A 12,726-nucleotide genomic window follows, 5' to 3' on the forward strand; every position below is an offset into this window, starting at 1 on the left:
CCAACAGTGAAGTAGCTCTGTTCTGTGCCAGGTGCTGCACTGAACAGGTCATTCCACCACTGCCCATGTCTCACCTTGATTCTCATTGAAGACACAGCTTGAGAAACAGCTTTGTGCAACTAACTAGTATTTGAAAGGTGATCTCTGAGGGTAGGAATGAGGCTGGCGGAAGCCGGGTACAAAGGACTAGGAGCCTGTTCAATTGCACAAGGATGTGTTGTTTAGGCACCACAGTGGCAAGGGGTTGGTTCTGCTCAGCCTCCTGAGTGCCCTGTCACTGCCCCCATACCCCATGGGCCAAGTGTTACCCCAGCGGTAGGGCACTCTCCCACGGAGAAAGCAGAGGAGCCTGGTCACCGTTGCCTGCCAGGAGGTGCATGGACACAACAGACATGTGAAGCATATGCATCAGGCCAACAGAAGTGGTGGTCACAATCACCATCCCATTTCACAGAGAGGAAACAGAGAGATGTGGCAGTTACGCACCTGTCCAAGGTCACAGGTTCATCAGTCGGGGAGCCGGGTTGGAACATGGGTAATCTCACCTCAGAGCTCAGGGCCCTAACCACTGTACTACTGGCCCTGCCACAGGAGGGATGATGGGAGCCTGTGCCATTCTTCTGTGTGGGCTGCACCTGGAGATTTGGGCAGCCATCCATCAACCGAACTGGGACTCCATCTTTGTGATATTTATTCAAATGCTGCATTTTCTCCTGGGGATTTACTTTTCTTTCGTTGCAGCAACACAGGAAAATGCTAATGCCATGCTACGCCTGCAGAGAAAACCCAGTATCTTTCATTTGACACCATGTAGGGAGAGAGAGGTCCTACTACTCGAGGGGGAAGGTGAGGAAAACATAGCTCATACAACTTTTAAAATTTTTTTATTAAAACATTATTCTTCAAAGAGTATAGAAATAAACCTGGCAACAGCCTGTTAGAAGTAAGCCATCTGCTTTGAACATACACTAGAATCATACCCAACTAAATTCTCATTCATCACAATTTATTAAGTTGTACATCCATAACATCAGGATGACACCAACATGGCTACATTCAGCAGATTCTTCTAAAGTGGACAGAATTTCCTGGCGTGATTTCTCTCCATGGTAAATGCGTAACAACAAGGAAAGCTTTGAAAGCTAAGCTGGAAGGCCACAGCAGTAAACAGAGGGCCAGGAGTCACAGATAGCACTCATGTAAGGTTCAGGGTGGTGGAGCCCCAAAAGAGGCGCCAGCCTCCCATTTCTGCTGTGAGCAAACAAAACTGTGAGGTGACAAACACAAACGAAGGTGCTCCTCCAGCAGGGCAGGACTCACAAGACACCATATTCAAGACAAGAAAGGAAAAGGAAACGCCCTCCCCATGGTCTGAGCCTCCTCCAAGGAGCAGAGGGAGTAAAAGGAGGGGCTGTGTGAGGACCACTGCCTTTGGGACAGGGAAATCACTGGGGAGGAGACTGCCCACCTCCCCCTAAACTTGCCCAAGGCACGGGATGGGCTACACCAGGTGCTATTCACAAGAACAAAACACCCTATTGAGGAATGGGACTGGCACTTGAGTTGCCCTCATTAAGCTGAAGTGTTGGGTTTGAATTCAGTCTGACATCAGTCATGGAGTGCTCTCCAGTCACCTGTAAGGGCCCCAGGGGACTAAGGAACAGAGGACCCCCTCTTGCACCCCACTCTGGCTCCTTCTGAAACTTCACCTGGAAGGAAGAAGTACTGTGCTCACCTGGGCTAGGTGTTGCCTTGGCATTTTAGGATGATTACTTCTTCTGTTCTGTTCACCTCTCTGTCTACGGGAGTCATAGCGGGACAATGAACTGGCACCTGTCCACTCTCTCAGAGTGGAATCGTCGTTCTCAGGCACGGGCACCCTCTGTCTTTTGGGGAGAATCGCCTTTTCTAACCAAGTGTTTTTAGTGGATGTTTCCAACAGACACCACTCATTCTATCTTTGCATTTCTTGGCTCCCTTTTAATCCCAAACCTTTGCACAAGACGACTTTTCCCCAATGTGCTCCACTCTAACGCTGCCTGTCACATAGCACCTTTCACGTGAGATCATGTGCAAGAGAAAAGACCACGGTGCTTTGGGCCTTCTCACATTTCTTATCCTTTTTTTTTTTTTGGCGGTATTGGGGTTTGAACTCAGGGCTTTGTGCTTGCTAGAAAGGTGCTCTACCACTTGAACCACACCTCCAGCCATTTTTGCTCTCGCTATTCTGCAGATAGGGTCTTGCTTTTTTGCCCAGTCCAGCCTGGACTGCGATCCTCCTAGTTTAAGCCTCCTACCGGATCTGGGATGACAAGCATGCACCACCAGACCCAGCTTTTTCTGTTGAGATGGGATCTCCTGGGGGTTTTGCTCAGGCTGGCCTGGAACTGCATCCTCCTGATCTCAACTGCCTATGTAGCTTGAGATGGCAGGTGCACGCCACTGTGACCAGCTATTGATTGAGGTGGGGTCTCACTAACTGGCCTTGAACTACAATCCTCCAGATCTTAGCCTCTCAACTAGCTAGGATTACAAGCTTGAGTCACCAACACCTGGCTTTTTCTCCACTTCTAAGCTTCTCACTCATTTATGAAGAAGACAGTTTAAAGGAAAAACCACAGTGAGGACCTTGCAGGGTTTTCCAGCCAACACTGCCTGGCACTGGGGAAGGGGGAGTGCAATCTGTCTGAGATCTTGGTGATGCCAAGAGTCAGGATAATGAAGGACTCCCTCACCCGGGGCACATCTACTGCCACATCTGTCACACAGGGACAGAAGAGACCCCAACTTATATCCCGTGAACAGGTGAAGGGTTCCTGGGGAGAGAGCAAGTGAGATGATGGCACTTCCAGGGGACAGATGTCCACCGCCACAACCCTATCTTCTCAAGATAAAAGCTTTCCCTTTTGTCACATTTCAGTTACCCATACAGGAATCATATCTGTGGCCATTCCACCCAACAATTATCTTGGGATTCCTCAGAATGTCCCTTTGAGCTCACAGACGCTCTTCTCCCTGTTTGCTCTCTGCTGTGCTCAGAGGAATGAGGAGTCCCTAGAAAATGTGCAGGGAGGATCCCTCTTCATTCGCCCCCGCAAGACCTGCTCCAAACTGCCTGCTTTCATCCCACAGAGAGGAACATGGAGGTTACTAAGGACATGGGTCACTGAGACAAATATATATACTCCCCTCAATAAATCTGATTTGATTTTACCTAGATTTCCCTTTGATTCAGAAGTACTGGCCCACACAGGAGGAACCTACAGAGGACTGCAAGGAGATCACACAACCCATGGCCAAGCGGGGGGGTGGGGACATGACACAGGGGGACGGACACCCCCCTGCTGCTTCCAGGAATGTGTGGTGCTTGCTAGGAATCCACCTTTGGGAAAATGCTCACTTTGTTATTCCTGCTCATTTTCCGTTCCACTCTACCTGCCTTGGGCATCTTGATCTGGATCAGCTCTTCTGGGGTGTTGCCCAGGGGAGGAAGCAGCCTCTTCTTGCTGTTTCGGGTTTCTGAGAGCCACTGAGGGGGCAACTCAAAAGGCCCAAAGCCAAATTGCAGAGAATATTTGTCTGGGAAAGTCTCAGGCTCCATGGGGACTGCTGGGGCCACCTGGGCTAAGGAGTCCACTGTGCCCGGTGGTGGTGCAAACTGGGGCCCCTGCTCTCCTTCCAGGCAGGAGGTAAGGCCCTCCTTGGCCTGTAAGTCCCCTGAGCCAAGGCACTTGGCCTCACTCTCCTCATCGTCGTCGGTAGGCTTGAAGATCTGCTGCTGTCCAATGTGGAACATCTCCAGGAGCTGACTGCCCGAGCGTAGGCTGGGTTCCAGGCTGGCCTCAGCCACCCCACTCCCGGTGCTCACCACATTTCGGCGGCTGTACCGGTGATGCAGCTGCACCAGTGACCCCAGCAAGCACTTGCGGACAGATCTGTTCACAGTTAGGAAGAGCACGGGGTTTGCCAACAGAGAGACTTTGGGCAGCCAAAGGGCAGTAAGCAGTAAGAAGACAGAGGCGTCAGGGACGTTGAGCACGGTCTGGTATACCACCAGGGTGGCATAGGGCACACTGCACAGGATGAAGACTGTAACCATGGACAGCAGGGTGGCGTGCAGCTCGGCCTCCCTCTGGGAGGCATAGGGGATGGAGATGGTGTTCTGTGGGGTGCGCAGCGCGGCTATGATGACCTTCTTCTTCTGGCTGGCACTCAGGGCCCGACGGATCAGAATCAGGAAGAGGAACACCACCAGCACAGGCACGATGACCGTGGTGACATTGTAGACCAGAACATAAACCAGGTGGCCCAAGGAGTTACTCCAGACTTCCGTGCAGGTGGACATGGCATAGACGTCGGCCACGTTGGTGACTGCAAACACGGGGATGCTGGCCACCACTGCGTGGACCCAAATATACATCACCAGTTCCCGAGACCTGGCATCAGATATTTTTCTTTCCAGTGGGTAGAGGACGGAGTAGTACCTGCACAATACACACACAATCAACTTCACAGAGAAAGACACGCTTTAAAATTAGAGGACTCTAAGTGACCCAAAGTAGGCAAGAGGGGGAAATGGCCAAGTTCTTATATCCAGCCTAAGAAAGAAGGGACTACTGGAAGAATCCAGGAAGCCAGATCTTAAATTTGAGGACTCTGGAACACAATAAGAAGCATCACTGACCAAAAAGCAAAACAAGCTGGACATAGTGGTGCATGTCTGTATTCCCAGCTACTTGGGAGGCTGAGATTGGGAGGGCTGTGGTTTGAGGCCAGCCCAAACAAAAAGTTCACAAGACCCTATCTCAATGGAAGAAAGCTGGGTACAGTGCTACATGCCTGTCATCCCAGCTATGGCAGGAAGCCTAAAATAGGAAGGATCACTGTCCAAGTTGGTTTAGGCAAAAAAGTGAGACTCCTTTTTGGGAGAGTAGTACTATGGTTTGAACTCAGGGCCTCATCCTTGCTAGGATTAAAACAATTAAAATTTTAATTCAATTAAATTTTTAATTTAAATTAAAACAATTAAGTTTAAAACAATTAATTTTTATTAAAATCAGCTGAGACTTATTTTTCCTTTCAAGCTTTAATGCAATTGTTCTGTAACTACCTAAATGAACTTTGTTTTTGATATCACCAGTGATTTGAGGGAACTGAATAATTCCTCAAACCCCAGAAGTACTTCTGTCACGAAGGGGCTGCCACCAGCCACCACAGATACGGTGAGTTTTACCACATTAACTGTCAGCTAACACTGGCATTGATCCCCAGCCACAGTGACACTCACTCACCCGTGGGACCAGGTAAGCATCGATGACAAGCATTATATAGAGACAGAAAACAGATCAGTGGTTCCACGGGGGTGGAAATGGGGAGAAAGTATGAATGGGCATGAGGTTTCTATGGGAGGATAGGGGAAATTCTAAAATTATATTGCAGTGCTGGCTGTACAACTCAATAAACATACTAAGATTCATTGACTTGTGCCTTAAAATGGGCACAAGTGGGTAGAGTAGGTAAACTATACTTCAAACCATTTTTTAAAAAGCTTCCAGGAAAGAAGAGTCCAGGATATGACACAGAAGACTTAGGACTTCACCAACAGGGCTGGTGGAATGGCTCAAGTGGTAGAGCACCTGCTTATCAAGCATGAGGCCCTACATTCAAGCCTCAGTACCATCGATCTATCTACATCTCTCTTTCTCTCTCTCTCTCTATATATATATGTATATACTATATTTCATATAATATATACACTATATTTCGTATACTATATTTCATATAGTATATATACATATATTAGTTCATATATTTCATATATTTTATATATAAGTGTGTGTATATATATTTCACCAATGCTGGTTCTGGGGTGCACCTGTAGTCCCAGCTACAGAAGAGGCTGAGCTCGGGGTATCACTTGAGCCCAGAAATTTGACGCCAGAGTGGCAATATAATGAAACCCCATTCAAAAAAAAAAAAAAACAACAACTTCAGCAGAGTAGGCAGTACACAGGACACGTGCCATGAACACAAGTGGCTCAACACAAATGCAAACTCGACACAGGACTCTCACTTCCAAATAGTGAACGGTAGCATTACTGAGGCGCGGGATTCCGTTCCAAATGAGTATGCTTTAAAGGAGACGAGGGGAAGAGAAACAGGACGCCACCTTGCAAATAAGTCCTCCAGAGGAATTCTGGGGCTATCTGCTGGGTCCACCTGGACCACGGAACCATCTGTTCAATGATCACTGAACCATTCCCTTGCTCTTCCAGAAATGTTTTCATCCTACATCGAAGAGCCTTATTGGCACAGTTATCAATCAGATGAGCAATGTACTTCAAATTGCGATGCAAATACTGATTCCACCTAAGCCTGAAGTGGCACTGTGATCCAGTAGCATCCAATGACATAACCCCACCCCCAGGTCTTTCTCAAGCCTCCTACAGTTGAGCATAGCCGCTCAACCCACCTTTTTCACGGCGGTGTTTTGAACACCTGTTCTCTTTCTGCTGACTGCACGCAGACTATAAACAGCAGCATATGGAGCACTGACTATTCATTGTTAGCTTCATGATGCTCATTTCTCAATGCCTTAAAAAAGTTGAGTCCTTGGACACCTGACCTTACCTGTCCAAAGCAATGGCAGGGAAGCTGAGGATAGTCACAGAGCAGAAGACTTTGTGGAAAAACTTGACGACCTTGCAGAAGAGCATGGTATAGATCCACCAGCAACAGTGAGGGCTGGTGCTGAGGATGATGTCAAACGGCACGCAGACAAGGCTGGCGCAGATCCCTGAGCAAGCCAGGTTTTTAATGAACCTGTTGGTGACAGATTTGAACACAGTTGTGCGGCAAGTTGACCATAACACCATGAAGTTTCCTGGCCAGAGATGCAAAAATAAAATAAAATAAAATAAAAAGGAATTTAAATAAAGAGAAAAAAGACAAAAAGGAGAGAAAGAAAATACAGGTTAAAAATATTTTTAAAACACAGTTGAGTTGATTTCAAAGGGCTTAATACATATTTTATTGTCAATTTATGTGAAATTATTAGGGCACACACATGTCAAAAAGTCTACATGAAATTTTAGTGGCGAGTTTTGTTAATTTTAGGCAAAAAGGTATTACTATGATGATGACTCAGCTTCACTGGTGTATAAAAATTGGGCTAGGTATTATTTAATCTGAGGCAGTCTACTCTTAGCAAGTTTCCTAGTGACTTCCAAAAGAAATATAATGCAAGCCACACATGTAATTTTAAGTTTTCTCGTGAATATTAAAATATATTAAATTTAAAATTTTATATATATATTTTGAGGTACTGGGGGTTGAACTCAAAGCCTCTTGGTGTGAGGCAAGCACTTTGCCACTTGAACCACACTCTCAGTCCTTTTGCTATTAGCCTGTTCTGAGACAGTCTTCTGGCTTTTGCTAGAGCTAGCCTTGAACTGTGATCCTCTTACCTCTGCCTCCCAAGTAGCTGGGGTTACAGGTATACAACCATGTCTTGCCCACCTAGTGGCCATAATTTTATAAAAAGAAGTGAAATTTTAATAATATATTTTATTTAACCAAATGTGAGAATCCACTAAGTTGGGTCTTTTCTGTCAAAGAGCTAGCTCAGTTGGTAGAGCATGAGACTCTTCATCTCAGGGGCACGGGTTTGACCCCTTTCTCCCCCTCCTCCCCAGTATCACACTATGGAATATGTCTGTCATTGTGTGGATATTAGCTAATTTCCCCAGTTGTCTATGTGCTCAGTGGCATGATGCCTAGCTGTAAAGTTTCTGCTTTAAGCAGAGAATTGTTTCACTGGATGTTCTAAAACTCAAACTGCTAGCTTTAACATAATCATTGTCCAAAGGAATCTCTGCTTCAAGGTCCCCTTGGCCCATGGGTGGATTATTACTTGGTCCTGCCATTTCAGGTCAACAGTCATTTCAGACCTCAGTTTCCCCAGAATCCTAGAATTCCTGCCTCATGGGTCACCTCTTTGTCTTTTGGTGCACCAGCCAAATTAAGTTTCTTGTCCATGTTCTCCAATCATGTTTGCTCTTCCCCTATGTCCTCCCCTAAACCTCAACCCTAATCAATCCTGAAGACCATGAACCCGAGCTCCCTCCTTTAGAGCAAGGGGCAGTCCTAACTTAGGGATAAAAACTGAGGTGGCTTTTCTGCCTCAGTGTGCTGGCTTGCCTGACTCTGGTCAGAGGCACACCCTTCTGCAGAAGTAAATGTTTCCATGTCCATCAACTTTCACACACATGTCTGATTTGTGATCACAACAGTGCCCCAATATTTCTAACACCAAATAAATTCCAATGTTATCATTTCAACATGTAATCACTACTGAAAAGGTATTAATGAAATATTTACACTCTTATTTTTGTACTAAGTGTTCAAAATCCGGTGTATGTTTTATTTTACACTTCCAGCACATTTCAAGCCTCAAAGGCCCCATGCAGTTAAGTGACCACCATAATTGGACATTGATATTCTAGACTTTTCATGACAATCAAAACCCAATCAACCATCTGTCTCCCAGGGTTCTCCTACTGTGCCTTCCAGAGGCCGACAGTCTCCTGGTTCCACCTCCACCAACTCAACTGGCTTTTTACTAGGTCCTCCTCTATTCTCTCCACACCCCTAAGTTAGACTTTCTACAGCAGTCTGTGGCTTTGTCAGAATACTTATGACTCCCAATGCTTATGACCCTCCAAGGAGGCTCTCCTCTTAACTGAAGATTCCTATTTCTGTCCCCTCTCAATCTACCACGCCTCAGCACGGTCCTCAGACCCACCTCAGACCCACACGCCTCGCTTATACCTTTCCCACCTGGCTTGCTGGGCACCAGACATTCTGTGTCTTTTTCTGCTCTTGAGACACATCAAGGTTTATCCTGCCTCAGTTCCCTTGCCCAAGTGTTCTGTACGCCCAGCACATTCCTGTGTCTGCTTCCTTTTAATCCAGGTCTTAGTTTAGATGATCCCTGCTCAAAAAGGCCTTCTCTCCCCATCTTTTTGTTTTAACTCCTCATTGCTTCTCCACCCATTGTATTATAGTGTCCTGGTGTGTCCTTTGTGGTTCTTAGATACAGTAGTTTGTTTACTTGTTTTCTCTCCATTTCATGAGAACAAAACACACAACAACATATTCACTGTTACAGTACCACACCAACCTCAGTACCTGGCACAGAGCAGGTACCATCACCCCTCCCTCCTTTCCTTCCAAGAAAGGCAGACTGCCACAAGCAGCGCCTCACTTGGCTGCGTCTGGAGTCCTGGAAGCTGGACTCCCCTATGTTCTCCTACAAATGGACCTTGAGGACTTGTTCGGAGACTCTAGTAGAAATGTGTAACTACTCATATCCCCTTGAGTCAAGTACGGCCCTCCTCTACTGGGGAAGGTCAGGAGGGATGGGAGAGACTTACAGGGAGCAGTGACAGTCACCCGGTTCAGACAGATCAACCCTTGTGATCAAGAGGTGACAGATATCACCACCACATTGCTCTCAATTCCAGGAAAACTCTTTTCAGTTAGTTATTATGGAAAACCCCAAAACTCTCTATCAGTCTAGGCAGCATTTAGGGCCTGATCTCTTTTGCTATTAAGAACTTGATACTAAAAAGCCTGTATTCTCTTTTTAAAAATTTTTTTCGTAGTGCTGGGGTTTGAATTCAGGGTTTTGCACATACAAAACATGTGCTCTTCTGCCTGAGCCACACCTCCAGTCCCTTTTGCTCTGGGTTATTCTGGAGATGGGGTCTCACGAACTATTTGCCTGAGCTGGCCTTGAACCACAAACCTTCTGATCTCAGCCTCCCCAGTAACTAGGATTACAGGTGTGAGTCACTGGTACCCAGCAGTCGATATTCTTTTCATCTTGTAAATCACCACACTCTTCATTTAGAGTGGACTTGCTTGGATCTAACAAGCTGAATTGGATCAAAATATCTGGAGAAAAGCATAACATCCAACTTCTAATTAATCACACATTTAAAAAAATCCACACCCACAATTAACTACAACTCACAGATAGCGCATGGCTGGTAATGACCCATTTCGTGTGCACACACACAAATCACAGTGAGCTCAGAATGCCCCCAGAACCCTGAGGGAAGGCTTCCCTGGTCAAGAATCAGTGTGGAGTCACTGCTTGGCTGCTCAACCTAGTGCAGACGGGCTGAGCTCCAGCTGCAGAGGCAAGTTTTCCTCCCAGAGGAAAACTACAAGAAGGATCACACCCTGACCAATTCTTTATTACCAATGCTCACTGATTGTTTGTACCTCTCCCAGAAGATCACAGTCATTGACCAAACAGGAAAGATGGAAAGATGTTGACTTTAATCCAGTTATTTCCATGTTTAAAAATGACCTCACTCATGGAGTGGGCATGAATTACATTGGGATCTTATACTTTGTTTTAGAAAGAAGAGGAAAAGCTGAAAAAAATAGCTGTTTTACTAAAAGCTTCCCAGGAAAAGAGAAAGCAGGATGGACTAAAAGAAAAGGCAATCAGTATCGCTCTCCAGCCCAGGTCTGGGCTGTCGTGTAACACGCTGTCTTCCTCAGCCATCATGGCTGGTTACTTGCAGTTGAGAACTTGAGAGCGTCGTTTTTCTTTCAGGTTTGGTTCTTGTGTTTCCCAAGTGAACTATCTGATTTTTTTTTTTAATGGCTGTTAAGATAACACACGAAGCTAATTTAAAAACTTAAGACAAGTAAAAGTATAAAAGAGAAAGTAAGAACTAACCATCCAGTGATAAGCAACTGTAAATTCAAGTATTTATCCTGCCACACTTCTTTGATTGCACCAGGGGTGCAGCTCCAGCACCCCTGCAAGTGCAGCAAGTGAAGGCACTGAGTTCAATCCCCAGTATTGCCCAAAAAAACTTTTTATATATACAGATCTTTGTTTATGCCATTGGACCAAACATTGTACACTGCTTTCTAACTAGCTGTTTTCATGATATTAACTACCTCTGACAATAAATAAAAATAGACCCATATTATCATTTTTAACAGCTACATAGAAACAGCAGTGCTTTTATGGCTATATCCTAACTAAGTTTATCTATTACATATTGGTGTTCTGAATATTCTATTATTAAGTATACAAGATCAAGTGGGAATTGCATATTTATTGAGAAGAAACTCCTTCAAGCAGAATTTCTGGGTCAAAAGGCTTATATATTTTTTAAGCCATATTGCCAATGGCTGGATTAATTAGTTTTGCAACACTGTGAGCAAGTATGTGACAGAAACAACTTAAGGGAGGGAGGATTTGTTTTGGCAAAATTCAGTCCGTGGTTACTTGGCTCTGTGTTCTGGGCTCACGGTGAGGAAGAACACTCCAGCAACAGGAGCAAAAGGCACAGGAGCTTGTGACACAGGCATTTCTTCACCTCATTGTGGACAGGAAGAATAACAGGAAGGGCAAGGACAAGATACAGCCTCCAGGCACACGCTGCCAATGACCTGCTTCCTCCACCTTCCAGTCCCCATCTCCCACACTTCCACCACCTCTCACTAGTCATTCAGGGTGTGACTCCATCAACGCAGTAAAGCATCGTTAGGCCAGGGCCTTCACAGACATGCCCAGAGGTGGGCTTTACTAATCCCGTAGGTGTTTCTCAATCTGGTCAAGTTGGCAGTGACCATTAACCATCATGTGTGGTTCGCCCAAGCTCAATAAAGTTCTTCAGCCTCACCAGCACATGTCAACTCTGCCTGCGTCCTCAGTTCTAGGATCCAGGTTTTCTGTATGTCTAGGAAATTTCTAGAAATTTCTTTTAATTTTGCCCTGCTCTCTTTCTCTTTACTCTCTTTTGGATCTCTCTTTAGACACACATTAGATCTCGTTCTATCAGTTATCTCTTAACCATGCATTCACATCTTCCATCAATGTATCTTCTGCAAACTGGTTCTCAAATCTACCTTCCATTCCATTCATCAATTCCCAGCTCATCTGGAAGTAATCAAACCACACATTTTTTTATAAATGTATTTGGATCTACCTCCAGCAGCCATATTCCTTCATCCAGTTTTCTTACTATGGCTTCCATTCTCCCCACAATCTGATCATTTTTACATGCTTTCAGTTTCTTTCAGGTTATCCCACTGTATCTATCCCTACAAGTATTCATTCTTCTGTTCGTTGGGTCTCTTGGCTCTCCCTTCTGATTTTCCTCAAATGATTTTTCATATTCAGTTATGAGCTCTTAGCTCGTGGGGGTTGTTTGAGGTTTTTTGTGGCAGGCTATATTCTTTGGTTGTGGAAGTGCTCCACATGGTTAGCCAAACACACAGTAATACTTTGCTAGGCTTCTGTACACAACTAAGAGACAGTATGATGGAAGGATTATTCAAGGAAGGATTAAGTTGTAGGGAAATTTTTACCCGAGGGAGTGGCAGGATATTTGATGACTCAGAGCACAAAGCTAAAGCTCTACATCTGAGGTTCAGGTCCTAGATGTACCACTTACCAGCTGTATGACCACAGGTAAATTAATTTCTCTATGCTTTAGTTTTACCATCTGCAAATAGATGAAATAACAAAGCTTATGTCCTCAGGGCACTGGGAGGATTAAATAAGTCATTAGAGTGTCATATGTGCAGGGCTTAGAACAGCTTCCCGCGCATAGCAGTGCTGAGTCCATGGTATGCATTACTGTTATTGGTTGCACTGAGTTTCTGGGCACCGAGGAGAGGTCTGACAGAAAA

At 45.4% G+C, this 12,726-nt stretch overlaps 1 protein-coding gene across 2 annotated transcripts in view; it reads right to left on the reverse strand.

Annotated features, from left to right (window-relative positions):
* Positions 1 to 12,726, reverse strand: part of Gpr176 (G protein-coupled receptor 176) — a 115,669-nt gene that overhangs the window by 6,206 nt on the left and 96,737 nt on the right. Inside the window, exons 2-3 of one of the 2 annotated variants that reach the window (XM_074065639.1) lie at positions 6,631 to 6,883; positions 3,401 to 4,484 (exon numbers count right to left, since the gene is read on the reverse strand). In XM_074065639.1, coding sequence (XP_073921740.1) covers positions 3,401 to 4,484; positions 6,631 to 6,883 — 1,337 coding nt within the window. Of the gene's footprint in view, positions 1 to 903; positions 4,485 to 6,630; positions 6,884 to 12,726 lie in introns of those variants that run through there. The other variant, XM_074065640.1, reaches the window with a different exon arrangement.

The sequence above is a fragment of the Castor canadensis genome, chromosome 2 (genome assembly GCF_047511655.1).
Source record: "Castor canadensis chromosome 2, mCasCan1.hap1v2, whole genome shotgun sequence".
NCBI classification, from domain to species: Eukaryota; Metazoa; Chordata; class Mammalia; order Rodentia; family Castoridae; genus Castor; species Castor canadensis.